Source organism: Bos indicus x Bos taurus, chromosome 6, assembly GCF_003369695.1.
Source record: "Bos indicus x Bos taurus breed Angus x Brahman F1 hybrid chromosome 6, Bos_hybrid_MaternalHap_v2.0, whole genome shotgun sequence".
Lineage (NCBI taxonomy): Eukaryota > Metazoa > Chordata > Mammalia > Artiodactyla > Bovidae > Bos > Bos indicus x Bos taurus.
In genome coordinates this window covers 102,533,644-102,551,565 of record NC_040081.1, presented here as the reverse complement: position 1 = coordinate 102,551,565, position 17,922 = coordinate 102,533,644, and the positions used below count along the sequence as shown (strand labels likewise).

At 48.7% G+C, this 17,922-nt stretch overlaps 1 protein-coding gene across 1 annotated transcript in view; it reads left to right on the top strand.

Moving 5' to 3' along the window:
- Nucleotides 1-17,922, top strand: part of LOC113894499 (high mobility group protein 20A-like) — a 32,039-nt gene that overhangs the window by 10,193 nt on the left and 3,924 nt on the right. Inside the window, exons 3-9 of the mRNA XM_027544994.1 lie at nucleotides 508-587; nucleotides 1,537-1,660; nucleotides 4,528-4,654; nucleotides 7,932-7,990; nucleotides 11,377-11,485; nucleotides 16,000-16,203; nucleotides 17,232-17,323. Of these exons, the coding sequence (XP_027400795.1) occupies nucleotides 508-587; nucleotides 1,537-1,660; nucleotides 4,528-4,654; nucleotides 7,932-7,990; nucleotides 11,377-11,485; nucleotides 16,000-16,203; nucleotides 17,232-17,323 (795 nt within the window). The remainder of the gene's footprint in view (nucleotides 1-507; nucleotides 588-1,536; nucleotides 1,661-4,527; nucleotides 4,655-7,931; nucleotides 7,991-11,376; nucleotides 11,486-15,999; nucleotides 16,204-17,231; nucleotides 17,324-17,922) is intronic.

The window sequence follows — 17,922 nt, the reverse complement described above, 5'->3', positions numbered from 1 at the left end:
GTTTGTGCCCAATCATATGACCATATGCTTCCTGGTGATTGGGCTTCCCTGGTGGCTCAGATGGTAAAGAATCTGCCTGCAATGTGGGAGACCTGGATTCGATCCCTGGGTTGGAAAGATCCCCCGAAAGAGGGCATGGCAACCCACTCCAGTATTCTTGCCTGGAGAATCCCCATGGGCACAGGAGCGTGGTGGGTCTATGGGGTTGCAAGGAGTTGGGCACGACTGAGTGACTAAGCACATACAGTCATAACACGATGGGAGGGAACATCCCTGGCTCTCGCACCTGCTGGGGACACCCAGGCAATGATTGCATTCCTCCAAGCCTTGGTTCCCTCATCTTCAGGACACGACCATCTCTACTCTGCAGAGCTGCCAGGACGTCAGAGGTCACGTGAGTAGAGTGTGGCGAGGACTCTTTAGTGTGTTGCCTATTATGGACTGTGACTCAAATATGGTCAATCATTGTTGACAATCCTGAGGTCTTCCTGTGTATTACTCTTTCAGAAAAGGAAAGGAGGCTGGCCTAAAGGCAAGAAAAGGAAACCCCCGAGGGATCTTGCTGTTCCCCGTGCTCCTACGACAGGGTAAGATGTACTATGTGCCGAGCCTGGATGGCCTTTGTCCCATCTCAGCCTTTATCTGTTCTTCAGGACCCTTGATTGTTACGGAGTCTCACACCACAGGGAGTGAGAGAGGGTTGTTTAGTTCTTTAAGCTGGAATAAGTTTGTGATACTCAAAGGAGAGCTGGACTTGAGTCACAGACAGGAAAGTGGGTGGCCGTGGGGCCAGTGTGTCTGGTTTCCCTTCCAGGCTTGTGATACCTGGGGCTCCATGGCCTTGGATGATCTAGTGAACCTTCATCAAGACTCAAAATGCAACCCCCGAGGGCCCTGAGACCTGTGCCTCATCCCCTGGCATCTTGGGCTGCAGAAAAGAGGCCCCAGGCCAGTCACTTCCCGCTGCTCTGAGGGTCACCTGATTCTTTTGGAAGCTTGAGTGTTTTTCTCTTTATCCTCAAGGTTCACATGTTTCGAAGGGTGAAGGTCTTTTCTCAGTTTTCCCATAACTCCAGTGCACATGGCCTTTGGTCCAAAGACTGGTTTGTCTCACTCCAACACCTGCAGACTTTCTCCCTGTGCCTTGACACAGATCCCTCATCAGGAGGGTGGGAGGGCTTGTACCTGGAGCATTTGAGCCACAGAACCACCCCATGAACAGGTATATTATGTCCATAACACAGAGGGGGAAACTGAGGCTCAAGTAGGCTTGAGCAAGTTGCCCACCCAGTCTTCATGCCCCTCCTGTGGGAGGGGGCGAAATTCCTCTTAAGTCTTCCATCAGTCTCTGGATAAGCCAGCCATTCATGTATTTCGCCACCTTCAAATAGCCCCCATTTCACCAGTTTGAGTGAAAAATATGGACAAACTCTTGACTGTTGGTTTTCATGAAACCCTGAAAGCGGGAGTGGCTGCGGCAGGCCTCCCCTCCAACAGCAGCTCAGCACTGTTGTGTGTATTCCATTCCCGGCGCAGTTACACGATATTCCTGAATGAACAGAGGAGCCAGCTGAGGGCCCAGCACCCCAGTCTGCCTTTCCCGGAAATCACGAAGATGCTGGCTGCTCAATGGGCTCACTTGCCACAAGAGAAAAAGCAAGTAAGTCTTCTTCTGCGAGGAGTGAACAGAGAACGGGGTCTGGCTGTCTGCAGCCTTGATTAGGGGCTGCTCCCCCCAGGCCATCTTTTCATACTGGAGCGAGAGGGAATGTTCCACAAGACAGGCACGAGGTGCCTCCCACCTCACCCCTTAAAAGCAATTACTGGTCTCTGTGGCTTTGGCATCCACTATCTCCCAAACTGTCAGGCAGAATGCTGAATCTGTGAAAAATGGCAAAATTGTCCAATAAGTTTAGGAAATCCTGGAGCAGACCAAGGGAAATAGATTTTTTTCCTTCTGCGGGGCTTTTTTTGGAGCCTTTTGCTATAATTTGATTCACTTAAAATAGTTCAGATGAAGCCCATGCTCTCCTGGAATGAGGTGTGAAGGGCGAGATGGAGCACAGCACGCTAGGGCACGAGAATCTCTGCCACCTCTCGTGAAAGGCTTCTCAGAGTAATCCACCATGGAACCCCTTATGCACAGAGCTCCTGTTAACCTCCTGTGGAAGTATGTTCTGGGGTCACAGAAGAAGCAGCCCTAAGTTAGAGGATAGTCATGCTTTCATCACGGCATTTATGTCCAATGTCAACTTCTGCCACCTCGTCCCCCACTACTTTCCAGCCTGATCAAGCCATGCCTGCTGTGGCGTCACCTCCTACAAGAAGCCCTCCCAAACTCCTTCTGAGTATGTCTGACCTCAAAGCCCCCATACTCTTCCCAGAAAAGCCTGCTGCCTCCAAAGTGTCATTTCTTTGGGTCAAATGCAAAAACTCTGAGATGAGCTTCTTTAACCCCTGCACTTCCAACTTTTTTTGCCATAGAAAACCTTTGGTTCAAATGAACTATCACAGAGAAATCCTAATTTGAGAGCATCGTGTCAGTTAATAGAGTCCCTCCCTTTGCTACTCAGATCTGCGACCACTCAGGAAGTAGATCCAGTAGCCAGTCAGACAAGTGGACAAACCCTGGTCATCACAGTCAGGGCAGGCCCCTGACTCTGGCCAAGAGCAGCCTGGGACCCTTGCTGTCTGTCTCCATCAGGTCTCAGGGGAGGAAACAGGAGGGGCCTTATGGAGCATGTCTGGTTCTGGCTCCCAATTTACCCTCGATAAGCCCCTCCTCCCACATGGAGGGGAGGGTGATCCTGGAGAGGCCAGCAGGATTAAGCTCCCCCCTTACAGAAGGAAACATCAGGAGTGGGGAAGAAATGTTCCCACCACACACCCTTGCTAACGTGTAAAAGAGATCAAAGCAAAATTACGGTGACTAAGTTGGGTGAAGATGGTTAGGGTTAGTCCCCACCTGTCACAGTAGCTTAGGCTGCCAACATTCCAGTCTGAGCAGCTGAGACAAAAATGACAATTGTCTTTGGAATAAGCATGGTGATTACAAAGCACAGGACAGCTCTTAGGAGTCAGGGAGAGGCAGAACCTCTGATCCAAGATTTTAGGGAGTCTCTGAGCTACTTTCACGATTTCAGAAATCCTTCCCTCTCTCCCTGCCCCAGCTGCTGTGTCTGGAGCGCCTCCAAGTCGTAGTTTCAAAAGCCCTGCTACAGCATTGTCAGCTGTCTCCTTGGTAGAGTCAAGTCCCTGCAGGAATGGGACAGAGGCCATGCACCACGTGCCTGGTGGAAAGAGGCTCCAGAAGCCCAGGGAAAGAGGCCATGCTCAGCTCCATACTTTGTTAGGACCAGTTCAACTCGTGCATGCTAAGTCGCTTCAGTCATGCCCAGCTCTCTGCGACCCTATGGACCATAGCCTCCCAGGCTCTTCTGTGCATGGGGTTCCCCAGACAAGAATATTGCCATGCCCTCCCTGAAGGGATCTTCCAGACCCAGGGATTGAACCCACATCTCTTACATCTCCTGCACTGGCAGGTGGGTTCTTTACCACTAGTGCCACCTGGGAAGCCCCCAGTTCAACACATCAGTGCTTTAAAAGTTTTTTGCTTATCATGATAATTTATTTCAAATTACCAGGTGCATAAAATGGTCACTGTGAATAATAACTACTTGACAAGCATTCTTAGAGCAAATTTTGGCTACACACACACACACACACACACACACACACACACACCCCAGACCCTGGGTTACACCAGTTGGTGCCAGCCTCTGTGACTGAAGGTGAGTCCAAGTCCCTGCTTTCAAGGAGTTCATAGTGTAGGGGGTCGGGACCCCCAAAGTGGACACATACAATCCAGTATGAGGAGTGCCTGGGACAGAGGTTTCTACCAGGTCCGGGGGGTGGTATCCAGGAGGCATCTAATCCAATGTGGGGGTGCCCGAGCCAACCTGGGGGCATCAGAGAAATTCTCCAGGAGGTGAATGTTCTGTGATAGATCTTGAAGGATAAGTAAGATTTGGCCAGGGGAGGAAAGCTGAGACAAGTGTTCCAAATGGAGGGAAAACAATAGCAGATGAGGTAGCCTGGGGCTGGATCTGATTCATCTCTTTATCACCTGTTCTGCATCCAGCGCCCTGCACAAAGTTAAGCGCTGATGTCTTAAGCACTGCCATAATTGAATAGAAGTGTAAGGTCCCAGAGTTGGGGTGGGGGCACTGATAGCGCTACCCTCCTCTGCAGTCATCAGACCACACCTGGCAGTTGTGGTGAAAGCCAGAGGGAGGCAGGTTCTAGTTGATTGGAAGGAAGACCTTTCCTATGGTCTGCATCATTTGAACAATGAGTGAACTTGCTGTTAGGTAGTGAGGTTTCCATCCCTGTAGGTATGTAAGTAGAAGATGAGCAATAGCTTCTTGGTAGCATCCTAGAGAGACAGAGGCAAGTTAGACAAGGGGACCCCACCAGCCCCCTCCAGATGAGGGGAGTCTCACAGGATCTCTGTGCTCCTCCTTCCAGAGGTACGTTTGTGAGGCGGATGAAGACAAGCAGCGCTACATCCGCGAGCTGCAGGCCTACCAGAACTCTGAGGCTTACCGAGCCTTCCTGCGGAGGCGGGCAGCGCTCAAGGTGCAGGCGCGGTGCGGTGAGTGAGCCTGGCCGGGGTGGACTGCAGCTGCTGTCTTCCAGGCTTGGGGCTATGCGATGCTCTACAGCAGATGGAGGGTTTGGAGAGCTCTCTTTTAGTCCTAGCCTCTATCAACATTCACATCTTTATGTATTTGGGGTATTAACCCCTTGTGAGATGTATGGTTTGCAGGTGTCTTCTCCCATTTCGTAGGCTGCCTTTTCATTGTAGTCTGCAGCGCAGAAGCTTTTTAGTTTGATATAGTCCTACTTGTTTATTTTTTGGTTTTGTCACTGAGCTTTTGGTGTGCTATCCAAAACACCACTGCCAAGACTGGTGTCTGGGAGCTTTTTCCTGATGTTTTCTGCTAGGAGTGTTTTTCAGTTTCAGTCTTTAATCCATTTCAAGTTCATTTTTGTGTGTGGTGTAAGATGTGTCCAATTTCATTCTTTTGCATGTGGTTATCCAGTTTTCCCAACATCATTTATTGAAGACACTGTCCTTTCCCCATTGTGTATTGGATTTGCTGAGAGTAGATCGTAAGTACCCACTCAGGAGACACACGTTTGACCCCTGGATCAGGAAGATCCCCTGGAGGAGGAAATGGCAACCCACTCCAGTATTCTTGCCTGGAGAATTCCATGGACAGAGGAGCCTGGTGGGCTACAGTCCATGGGGTCACAAAAGAGACTTGACTTAGTGATTAAACAAGATCACAAGTGCTCTCACCACAGATACAGAAAAGAAGACTATGTGAAATGAAGGATGTGTTAATTAACTTGATTGTGGTAAGGTATACTATACCCAGTCATCTGCTTTGAACACTTGAAGTATACACATTTTTTAATTTGTCAATTATACCTGAGCAAAACTGGAGGAGGGGAAGGAGCCACGCCCCTACACAAAGCAGCTGGCGTAATCCCTTTGTGGCTCTTTTTTTGGGGGTTGAGACACCTTGTACCTGATTACGGAGGAGGCACCCCCTCCCTCCCCCTCCTGGGGAATGTCAGAGTGGTGCTGGGCCACCGATTCCATTTTAATCCTTAGAAGGAGAAAAGGAACTGGCAGTTATGGAACTCAGTTATGCAAAGTGCCCTGGATCACCCCGAAGCCTTTTAAAATGCAGGTTCTGACCCAGCAGGTCTGGGGTCTGCATTTCCAACACACCCCTGATTCAGTCCATGCTGCTGGTGTAGGGACTCCGCCTTGCCCAGCCTGAGTCATGCCTGATGTGCCAGGAAGTTAAGACACGAAACATCCCTAAACCAGTGCACACAAGAAGGGCAACAATGGCGGATAAAGACCTCAAGTCGCCCCTACCCGCCTTGCTGAAGTGTGTCCCATGCGCCCTCTAGAGGCTCCTGATGGGACTGCACCTTGTTGACGGCGGGCTTCTGCTCAGTGAGCGCCAGCTCCACCCCACCCCTGCACTACTGGCTTTCCCCTCTCCCTTGACCCACTTCCCCTCTCCTCTACCAGCATTTCCTGGGATCACTGTGCAAAAAAAAAAAATGCTTGCAACAAAATCCTTGTGGTGTGCCTCTGGGGGCTGCAGGCTTAAGGCAGAGACAGGAACTCCACCCTACTTGTGGCATGTTCCCCACCAAGGGGCACATGACCTAGAACAGCACTGGGCATTCTCACCAGGGCTCATCACTGTCCATCCTAAGGGTTCTTCCTGCATTCCCCATGCTGGGGCTGACCAGCATCCCAACAGAGCCCGTCAGTTCTCCACTTTGGTGCTTCTCTTTCCCACCTGAGCCTGGCAGAGAACCATCTCCATAGTGGTCAGGAAAACCGTCTCCATAGTGATCAGGTGTCGGCTCAGTGGGCCAAATGCCTGGGGTCAAATCCTGGCTCTGTCACCTTGCACAAATCATTAAAACATTCAGGACCTCAGTTTCCTCATATGGAAAGTGGGGCTTTAATAGGACCTCCCTGCATTGGGTCGGACACGACTGAAGCGACTTAGCAGCAGCAGCAGCAGCATTGGGTCTGGTGCTGATCAAGCAAGTTAAACCATAGGAGCTTGGAACTCAGTGCCTGGCATATAGCGAGTTCAGCAAATATTCATACTTTGTACCCTTAGTTCTGGGGCACGAGCCCCTCACCGTAGCTTCATACAGATCAGGGATCTGTAAACTTCGTAAAGGACTAGATAGTAAATGCTTTACTCTTTATGGGTACCGTGGTCTCTGTTGCAACCACTGAACTCTATGGTTGTAGCAGGAAAGCAACCATAGACAATATGTTAACAAATGGTTGAGACTGTGTGCCAATAAAACTTTGTTTATAAAAACAACCAGAGGGACAGGTTGGTCCACAGACAGTTCCACTCTGGTCCATTGTACTTCTTGGGTTTCCACTTAATATTTGTTTTCAGTGAAGTACCTCCAGATAAAAATAATCCTCTGAAAACTACTGGTCTAGCTTATAATTGGCATTAACAAAGTGGAGTGTCAGATGGTTCCGAGGGAGTTGTGAGGCCTCTGGTCCTCATGTGCAAAGTTAAGCAGATCATGCCCTGAGACCTCTGGCTAAGGGTCCCCAGAGAGCAGTTGTCATTTTCTGTTCATGTATTTCTCCCTAAAAATGCCATTTGTCAGACTTAGCAGAGAACACCTCATCTTGTTTAATTCTTCAGCCATGTTGGTCTCCTATTGGCTTCTTATTTTTGTGATTATTTGTAGATTGTCATCACACGACAAGTTGCAGTATTACAAGGAAAGGCTAGTCCAAGAGAACTTGGCTTTTAAACAAGATGTATTTCTGCCTAATTGAAAGCAGTAAATTTAAAAGTTTACTATATAAATATAATCATAATGAATATTTTTTAAAAGACCACCTAGATTCTGCCATGCTAATAAAAACTGAATTGTTTATATTTTTCCTTGTTTCTCTCTAATCTTCATTTCATACCTGGCTAGATGTTTATTATAAATCGAAGTCAGAGGTATCTGGTGTTTCTTCTTGGTTTATAATAAGGGATTTTAAGACCTCTTTTAAAAAATTTATGCATTTTCCCTGAGGTTTTTAATTAATTGATTTTTAATTGAAGGATAATTGCTTTACAATATTGTATTGGTTTCTGCCATATATCAACATGAATCAGCCAGAAATTGAGCAACTGAAGTCAAGACCTGATCCTCCAGCAGGAAACATGGAGACCTCTTAGGATAAGTGTTTTCATCCTCAGAAGGCATCTCTGACCCTTGAATTGATTCTCTCCCGACACGGCTGAGGCCTTTTCTGACACAGGTGCTTTGTAAAGTGATGCCGTTTGTTTGTCTATCAGGAACAGGTGCACCAGGATATGAATTTGAGGGCAAGGGCCTTGACTTCTCAGCAGTGGATGTAAGTACTGGGGGACTGTGGTTTTAAACTAATCAGCCTCATTTGGTGTGGGCACCTGAGAAATGGTGCCTCCCAAAGGATAGCTGCATTCTAATCCCTGGGGCCTGTGAATGTTACCTTATATAACAAAAACCAGGGAAGTCCTTGAAGTTGTGATTAAGTTAAGGATCTTAAGAGAGGGGCATTAGGCAGAAGATAAGATGGATAGATAGCGTCACTGACTCAATGGACATGAATTTGAGCAAACTCTGGAAGATAATGAAGGACAGGGAAGCCTGGCATGCCACAGTGCATGGGGTCACAAAGGGTAGGACATGACTTAGCGACTGAAAAACAATTATGTAATCATAAGTGTCCTTACAAGAAGGAGATGAAGGGAGATTTGACACCAAAGAGGAGGAGGCCACGTGGCCACTGGCAGAGATTGGAGTGATGTGGCCCCAAGGTAAGGAAGGCATCAGCCACCCCAAGAGGCTGGAAGAGGTAAGAACAGCTTCTCCCAGAACCTCCAGAGGGAACTAGGCCCTGCCCACATCATAATGTTGGACCAGTCAGGTTGATTTCAGACTGCTGGCCTCTGAGACTGTGAGAGAGTGAACTTCTGTTATTCTAAGCCACTCATTTGGTGGTACTTGGTTATGGCAGCCCAGGAAATGAAACATCTGGGCGCAGGGGTTCATGCATCGCTGGAGCGTGCCTCACACATCAGTCCCTCATGGAGGCCTTTCTTTGCGGGTTCCTTGGGCAAGTATGTATGAAGTCCAGCTCAGTGGGAGGCAGGGCACCAGATTCCGGTTGCAGAAGTGGGTGAAGTGAAGCGCAGCCCCACGGCTCCTGTCCAGGGCGAACTGGCAAGTGTGCAACCCATGACACTAGGCTCTGCTGTGATAGAGACGCATGCACAGTGAGAGGGACCCCACCCGAGGCTGTCCGGGCCAGTCTCAGGGCAGGTGGTTCTGCGATGATGCTCATGAAGAAGAAATGGGAAATTCCCGGAGAAAATGCTGGCCAGATGGAAATGAAGCAAAGAGGGAGCTCTAGGCTAGGGAACAGGACGTGCAAAGGCCTGGGGGTGGGAAGCAGCACAGGGTGTGTGGGGGCCGTGAACAGTTCTGGACGCCTGGAGCAGACAGTGTGCGTATAGGGTCAAGGACAGGGTGGTGGGGACCTGGGTTGTCAGATGTCCAAGCTAAGTTGTAATTCATAGGCGCTTCCTCTTTGAGTTTTGAGTAATGATGAAATAGATATTTAACAAATGAAGAACACCTGCAAGTAAATCTTAGGGGCCAGACAGATGCATTTATGGGGCTTCCCAGGTAGGGCCATGGTAAATAATCCACCTGCCAATGCAGAAGACGCAAGAGATGTGGGTTCCATCCCTGGGTCAGGAAGATCCCCTGGAGTAGGAATTGGCAACCCACTCCAGTGTTCTTGCCTGGAAAATTCCTTGGACAGGGGAGCCTGGTGGGCTACAGTCCACAGCGTCACAAAGAGTCAGACATGACTGAGTGACTAAGCAGACATACACACACATGTGTTTATACCAAAACTTTCTGGAAGGCTACACAAGAAGCTCTTGCCCACAGTGAGTAGAAACGGGATGTTGGATACCTGTAACTTTTTACGCATCCCTTTTCTATTACTTTCAACATGCATTCATAATAACTTTAAACATTGTTTTAAGTATAACATTCTTTATCATTAGACAATGATTCGAGACTTAGAAGGCAAAGGACTTCCTGAGTTAATTGTCCACCTGGGATGGTCAGCCCCTCTGTGACCCAGGCTGGAGCCACTATGGCAGGGGCCATGTGAGTGGAGTTTGCCCCCCAGCAGCCCCTCCTCCTGGAGGGGCCTGCTCTGTGCATCCAACTGCTCTCCCACCAGCCCAACCATCCTCTCCCTGGAGCCTACACTGGCTCCCAGTGCCTGCCGTGACTTGGTCTCCATCTCCCTGCCGGGCTTATGTCTCCACCAGCAGGGACCATGCTGTTCCAGAACCTCATTTTTTTCCTTCCCCCCTCTATGACCTTAGTCCAGCACCTGGTAGTCTGAGGCTGGCCTTCCTCATAAGCTTATGTAGCTCAAAGCTTGATTATGAGAGGATATTAAGAGCTGACACTTCAGGCCTGTGCTAGGACCCATCTCTTGTCAGATATTGGCAAGTTTTTATATCTCTGAATTAATACATGAAATCAAATATGTATACCTCTTTTAAAGTTATTTTTCTGTTAAAAATAATACATGTGCCTGGTTTTAAAAATGGAAACAGTGCACAAAGGTTACAGTGCGAGGTGGGTTCTGCTCAGCCAGAGACCCAGTCCCTCCCTCACCCACCCTGTCCCTGCATCCCCTGGTGTCCACTATGACCAGTTTCTGGTGCATCTTCCAGAACTGGCCCATGGATAGGCAAGCACCTACAGGTTGGTGCACATGTGTCTGATAAGAAGACACATCTTTGTCATTTAGTCATAGAGTTTGTTCAGCATTGCAAAGCAAACCCTTTGAACATAAGAAAAACTCAGAATTGGTCATGGACTCAGATAATACCACTGTCTCACTAATCGATGAACCCAGGGTAGGCAAGACGTGTGCAGGGAAGCTGGAAGAAAACTCAAGGAACTGTGGGAACTGCAGACAGGCTCTGTTCACTCATGGCTGATGCAGCAGCAAGGGACGTTTTGGGTGGTGCTCATATAAGTATGCATGAACAAAGGCAGTGCGTGGCCAAGCAGTTATATCATGATGCGTGTGCCCAGTGCTGTGGATGGTCTCAGCCGTTATGTAACCCTACAGAGTCATTGTTTACAGGATGTAGGGTGAAAGGGAAAGGACATGGGGCGAGAGAGCCTGGCCACCACTGTCCTGGCTAATTGCTCTCCCTCTATAACCACCAATTCTCAAACACTCCCTGTTGTATCCTCTTTGCCACATTCCTAATATTCTGTCCCACCCTGTGACACAGACCTTGGGATGAATTGAAATTCTCAGCTGTGCTTGGAAAAGCCTCAAACCGGCCAGTGATTTCCAGGTGGAAAAGGGACTAGCTGGACCCGGTTGGACCCACCTAAAGCCCATCTGCCATTTTAAGCTAATTTTATATTCCAAGAGGGGGCTTCCCTTGTGGCTCAGATGATAAAGAGTCTGCCTGCAATGCATGAGACCTGGATTCGATGCCTGGGTTGGGAAGATCCCCTGGGAAGGGATTAGCAACCCACTCCAGTATTCTTGGCTGGAGAATCCCATGGACAGAGGAAGCTGGCGGGCTACTCAGGGTCCCAAAGAGTCAAACACAACTGAGCAACTAACACTTTAACACTTATGTTCGGAGAAGGCGGGATCCCTGTGCCTCCTCCCTGCTCACCAGGAACTATCTCTGTCCACAGGCCGATGAGAACGATGACCTGTACTGTCGGACCTGCAGGCAGTTCTTCAGTTCCCTGCATAACAAGAGGGAGCACCTGCTGGGGAAGCAGCACCTGCAGAACCTCACAGGTAACCAGCTCAGCTGTTGTTGTTTAATTGCTCAGCTGTGTCCCACTCTTTGCCACCCCATGGACTGTAGCCTGGGAGGCTCCTCTGTCCATGGGATTTCCCAGGCAAGAATACTGGAGTGGGTAGCCATTTCTTTGGCCATCTGATGCCAATACTTTGGCCTCCTGATGCGAAGAGCTGACTCATTTAAAAAGACCCTGATGCTGGGAAAGATTGAGGCAGGAGGAGAAGGGGACGGCAGAGGATGAGATAGTTGGATGGCATCATGAGTTTGAGTATGCTCTGGGAGTTGGTGATGGACAGGGAAGCCTGGTGTGCTGCAGTCCATGGTGTCTCAAAGAGTTGGATACGACTGAGCAACTGAACTGAACTGAAGCTATTTTCTTCTCCAGGGGATCTCCCCCACCCAGGGATCAAACCCATACCTCCCGCACTGGCAGGCAGATTCTTTACCGCTGAGTCACTGAGGAAGCTCAACCAGCTTGATGCAGCAAGGCAAACGCACACCTTGACTCCATCTATGCTGGGGTTCACCAACCCACAGCCCAGAGACTCCTTGTCGTTTAAATTTAATTTTAAGGCAGGGTCTATTCAAACACTCTTAATGCTAGGTGGGTATGTGGGAGGGGAGTGGGTCTTCCAAGGAAGCACAAATAGACTTGCCTCTTAGTTGACAAGGGCCCCCCTGCTCTGGCCCCGCCCCTCAGGGGCCTTAGAACCTCCTGGAACCCCGCTGCCTCCTTAATGGCTCCCAGACCTTGCCACCGTCCTGTGCGGCCTCCAGGCCTAAGCACAGCATCCTCTCTTCCCGTAGCACTCAGCCTGTCCCTGCAAGGCTCGCCTCCCCCCTTCACCTTCGTCTTGTTTAACTGACCTCTTCCCCAGGAGGCCAGCCCTGGCCGTGCTGCACAGATCCTGCCCCTCCCAGGGCCCCTCTCCAACTTTATCTCTCTCCCTGCTTTCATCATCTCCTGTTGGCCTCTTTCATTTGTCCATCTTTGTTATTGCTTGCTGTCTCCCACCAGCATACAAGCCCCTCATGTTTGGGGATTAATTGCCCGTTTCAGTCACTGCATTATCCCCTGGATCTAGAGCCATGCCTGATGCTCATAGTCAGTACTCACTGTGTGTCTGTAGAATGAATGAATGAATGTGTTCAACAAATAACTCCTGGGTACTTATTCCTTCCTGGCACTGAGCCAGGTGCTAGGGACACAGCAAGAATAAGGCAGAGCTCTGTCCCAAAGAAACTGAAGTATATGGATTAGTACAACGTCTTTCCATTAAAACATCTTGCACTGAAGTGAAAGGAGACTCACAGAAGACAGAGACCCTGCAATGACTGGAACTGCGTAAGTCAGAGGCGTGCTCTGGGACTAGGGAAGATCCTCAAAGAATGAAAGCCATTGTATCAGGGGCAGAACTAGGGGGTGACATTTTTTCCCACCTATTCCTTAATGTTATTAAAACAGAAATAGATCTGACTTAAGCCTCTCTTCTGCACCCTGCTTGCTGAGTGGCCTGGGGCCAATTACTTAACCTCTCTCTGCTTCCACTACTGCCTCTGTAACATAAGGATGAGCTGCTCGCCTCACAGGGCTCTTCCAAGGATGGACATCAGAGCCTTGTGCCTTCTTGGTGCAGCTGAGATGCCACCTCCCCTAGGAAGGTTGTTCCTGGTCCCAAACTTGGGGGTGGGGGCGCTCCTGAGCCTCCAGCATGTACCCTTCAGTTAGAAATTATCTTCCTCTTCTACTGTTACCATCAGCCTGTGACACATGTGTGCACATGCATGCAGACACAAGACACGCTTACACACAGACATGCCAACAGACACACCCACGTAGACACACACACGTCTACTGTCCTGGAAGGAAGGAGCCATGTGGTTTAGGACATATCTCTTGCTAGATTCTCGATAGACATTTGATGAAGGAATGCACAGATCTACAGGAGGCTGACCTTCGTCTGGGGTTTGTAAGGCAATAAACCGTCTTCAGTAATGTCTTGTTGAAGGTGAGTAATGGCAGTGAAGGTGAGAATGCATCGCATTACTTGCAACTGAGTATAACACGTGAGCTCAGATACCTAGAGTTATACTGTGTAAATTACTCACTGGAGAGGTTTACAGCTCATTTCAAAATCTATAAAATCATGTGCTGGGAGACGTGAGGCTATACATACATGTGGCTCTGATTCCGTGTAACTCTCTGAGGACCTCTAAAGTTATTTAAAGGGAAACGGACGTGGGCACACCTCACTTAGTGTTCCCCCTAAACAGCCTACAAGTTTTATGTTAGCGGTCAAGCTCTTGAGAGCGTTTCCACATCTGCCTTTACTGCTGTGATATTGCTGGAAAGCAGGGCCTCGGGTAGCCGCACTGTGAGTCTCTGGGTCTCTGAGTCTCAGTGCTGATGGGAGGGGGTGTTAGCCATGCGTCCCTTTGGAGCTGGATCTCACGTGGTTCACAGTGCCCTTCGAGGCGAGTGTGAGCCCAGGGATTGCCTGTTCCAGCTCTAGAAGAAGCTGACTCCTGCCCAGCTCTCTGTTTCCGCTCACCAAAATCAGGGCGTGGCACACATGGGAAGCCAGGGCCCAGAGCTCATTGTTTTAACCGTGTTCCTGGGATCTAATTCACACACCATAAAACGCACCCACTGAGAGTGGTTTTCCATATATCCCCAGATATGTGCAACCACTACTGTAGTTCAGTTTAGAACATTTCCATCAGCCCAGACAGCACCGTACCCGTGAGCAGTCACACCCCATTTCTGGGCAACCGCTAGAGTGCCTTCTGCCTCCACAGGGGGCTCTGGGGGTTTAATACTTGGTGTCTCCTTTCTGTGATAACAGTAGGCATCCCCGCCTTTGTGATATCTTAGGTGGGCAGAGCCCTGTCGCCACGAATGACCTGAGTTTGCCTCCCTCCTCCGCCACTTATGGCCTTTATCACCTTAGTTGAATTTTCTACCCACTGCCTTTTCTTTTTTGAGTGCAAAATTGGGGATAATGATAATAATACTGACCTCACCGGGCTGCTGTAAGGAAACAAGATAATTCTGTGATGCTCAGGACACTCTGGGGTCTACTATTATTATTATGAGCTTGGAGGCTGTAGCAGATAAGTGGGCCAGTTCCCTACCCCGCTTACCTTCCAGGAATCTCACACTGCTAATGGTTCCCATAGCTCTGTACTCTGCAGTTCCTTTGTCTGTCCCCTCAAGCTGCTTTTCTCTAGGAATGGCTTTCCCACCTCTGTGCACCTGGTCTCCCTCCTGTTCATCCCCCAAAGTCCTAACAAAAAGGTGAATAATAGTAAGTTTTGGAGAAGATGGAGAGGAATCGTAGCCCTGATTCACTGCCAGTGGGAACGTCAAGTGGGGCAGCCACGTTGGAATGTAGTCTGACAGTTCCTCAAAAGGTTAAGCATAAAGTTACTATTGAGTTGGAAAAAAAGTTTGTTCAGTTTTTTCCATGTTACTGAAAAACCCGAATGGACTTTTGGCGCACCCAATATAGGATCCAGCAATTCCACGCCTAGGTATGTACCTAAGAGAACCGAAAATGTATGTTCACACAACACTATGAATGTGCGTAACAACATTATTCATAGTAGCCCCAAGGGGGAAGCAACCCAAACGTCCATCAACTGATGAATGAATAAAGAAAATGTGGCCCTTCCACCCAGTGGAAAATATCATTCAGCCATGAAAAGGAGTTAGGTATTGATAGGTACCATAATGTAGATGGGCCTTGAAAACATGGTAAGTTAAAAATCCAGTCACAAAGGACCACATGTTGTAGGATTTCCTGAATATGAATTGTCCAGAATAGGGAAATTTGTAGAGGCCTAGGGTTGGGGCTTCCCAGATGATGCTAGTGGTAAAGAACCCGCCTGCCTAATGAAGGAGACAAAAGAGATGCGGATTCGATTCCTGGATTGGGAAGACCCCCCAGAGGAAGGCATGGCAACCCACTCCAGTATTCTTGCCTGGAAAATTCCATGGACAGAGGAGTCTGGCGGGCTACAGTCCATGGGTCACAAAGAGTCAGACACAACTGAAGTGACTTAGCACGCAGGGTTGAGGGAGTGGTGGGGGATGGGAGGTAATGGCTAAAAGGAACCAGGATTTTCTTGGGGTGGTGATGAATATATTCTAAAAATGATTGTTGTGATGATTTCATGTACCAGAATATACTAAAACCCATTGAATTATACCCTTTTAATGGGTAAATTGTATGGTACGTGAATTAGATCTCAAAATTGTTTGGAAAAAAGATACCAATCTCAGTCAAGGACCCCCTCCTCCAGGAAGCCTCCCCTGCTGGCCTCCACTCGGCACCAGTCCCAGTGCATTCTTCTTTTACATCTGGGGACCTGGTATGGGGGCTCAGGGATGGGGGCTCAGGACGGATGGGCTTGCCCACATCTGGAGAGAGGGCCAGGTCCAGAAGAGCTGCTCATCTTGTGCTCAGGGGATGACCTTTGACATGGAGTTTCTTTGCTTTTTTAGGGGAATTTGAAAAAGACTCTGCTGAGTGCTTAAAGCATCTGGAGCTTCTGGAGGGAGAGGAAGGTCAGAATTTGAACAAAGGGGACTCAGAGGAGGAAGCTGAGTATCCTGACCCGCTTCTTCTCGGAGGCCTGATTCCAGAGAAGGGTTTTGCTTCATTTGACTTGTGTTTCTTGCAAGAGTTCATCTTTAAACTTCTGCAAAGTGAGTAATCAAGTTCTACCACTTGCTAGTAACTTTGGTGACCAAAGATTTTATAATCCTAGTAAGAGTAACCTACCTAATAGGTTGTATTATAATATTAAGTGGGAAAAATGAAAGGTTGTTAATAATATTAGGAGAATAACAGTAAATAAAGATAATCATATGGGAAACAGCTGAGGGCTTCCGACGCACCAGGCACAGGTCTAAAAAGTTTATTAAACTACGTTTTAATTGTCATAAAAGTACTGTGAGGTCGGTTATAGTATCACCTCCTTTTAAAGATGAGACAAGTGCAGCACAGAGAGGTTAAGTAACTTCCCATGGTTGCACAGATAGTGAGCTGAGATGTAAACCCAAGTGCTTGGGCTCCAAGACCCATGCTCTTCATAACTTCCTTATGATCTCAACTATATAAAACTACGCATATGTGAATCCATGCAAATGTTAACCATGATTATCTCTGGCAGGCAAGAGGAGGGTGCTTTTCTTTATTCCTTTTTATATCTGCCACATTTCCCTCGATGACTTGATGTCCTTTCTATTATCAAAACACAAAATTAACTCTATTTTAAAGGATTTTGAGGTCACCTGCACATATGAGGGTCCCAAATGTTGCCTATGTGAAGTAAGTGAAAGTCGCTCAGTCGTGGCTGACTCTCTGCGACACCACGGTCTATACAGTCCATGGAATTCTCCAGGCCAGAATACTGGAGTGGGTAGCCTTTCCCTTCTCCAGGGGATCTTCCCAACCCAGGGATTGAACTCAGGTCTCCTGCATTGCAGGCAGATTCTTTATCAGCTGAGCCACAAGGGAAGCCCAAGAACACCAGAGTGGGTAGCCTATCCCTTCTGCAGGGGATCCCCCTGATCCAGGAATCAAAGCAGGGTCTCCCACATTGCAGGCGGATTCTTTACCAACTGAGCTGTCAGGGAAGCCTATGCCTATGTGAGGTGTGGTTCAAAGAGAAGGGGAGGTTTTGGATGGAAAGGAACAGATAAAGACAGCCTTCTCTCCGCCTTCCTTCCAGTCAAAGAATCTGAGCTCAGAGAGCTGAGGAAGACTCTAGAAAGAGCGCAAGCAGAGCAGGAGGCCCTGCAGAGGCAGCTGCTGGAGTTCCAGGTAAGGTGCTCCAGAGGGAAGCAGCCAGTCCCCATCTCTGTAGCCCGCTGCTCAGCTCAGGGCCCGGCCTGGTGGGTCAGGAAGCTGGAGAGGAAGACCACGTGGTCCGATTAAAAGAACACATTGCAATCTGCAGTGCCACTTCCCTCTGCATGGTTCCTGCTAGAGCACACTTGTTGCATATTCTTGTAAAATACGGAGTGTCTGTCTGTAAAATACAGAGTGTTTCCAAGGTACAGAAATCGTGCCATGGGCCTTCTTGTGCTGCCTGCTGGCTTCACTCAAGGCTCCGTGGTCATCTACACTGCCCCGTGGCATTTGGCCTGCTATTTCTGCATGTCCCTGGCCCGCTACCCATGTTGTGGCCTCTAGTTTGCCGCACTCCTTTGAGTGTAGTTTATTAAAGAACAGTGAATGTTAAAAACAAACAAACAAAAAAAAACAAAGGAAACACCCCAGTTATTGTGCAATGGCCCACCTGACACAGGTCCCTGGATGTCAACCCAGCCAGGGCCCCTGGCTTAGCAGCCTGGCTGGTGGAGAGGGTGTGAACCATGGAGCTGGGAGGGGGTATCCTTTACGGTCCAGGACCTTCTTAG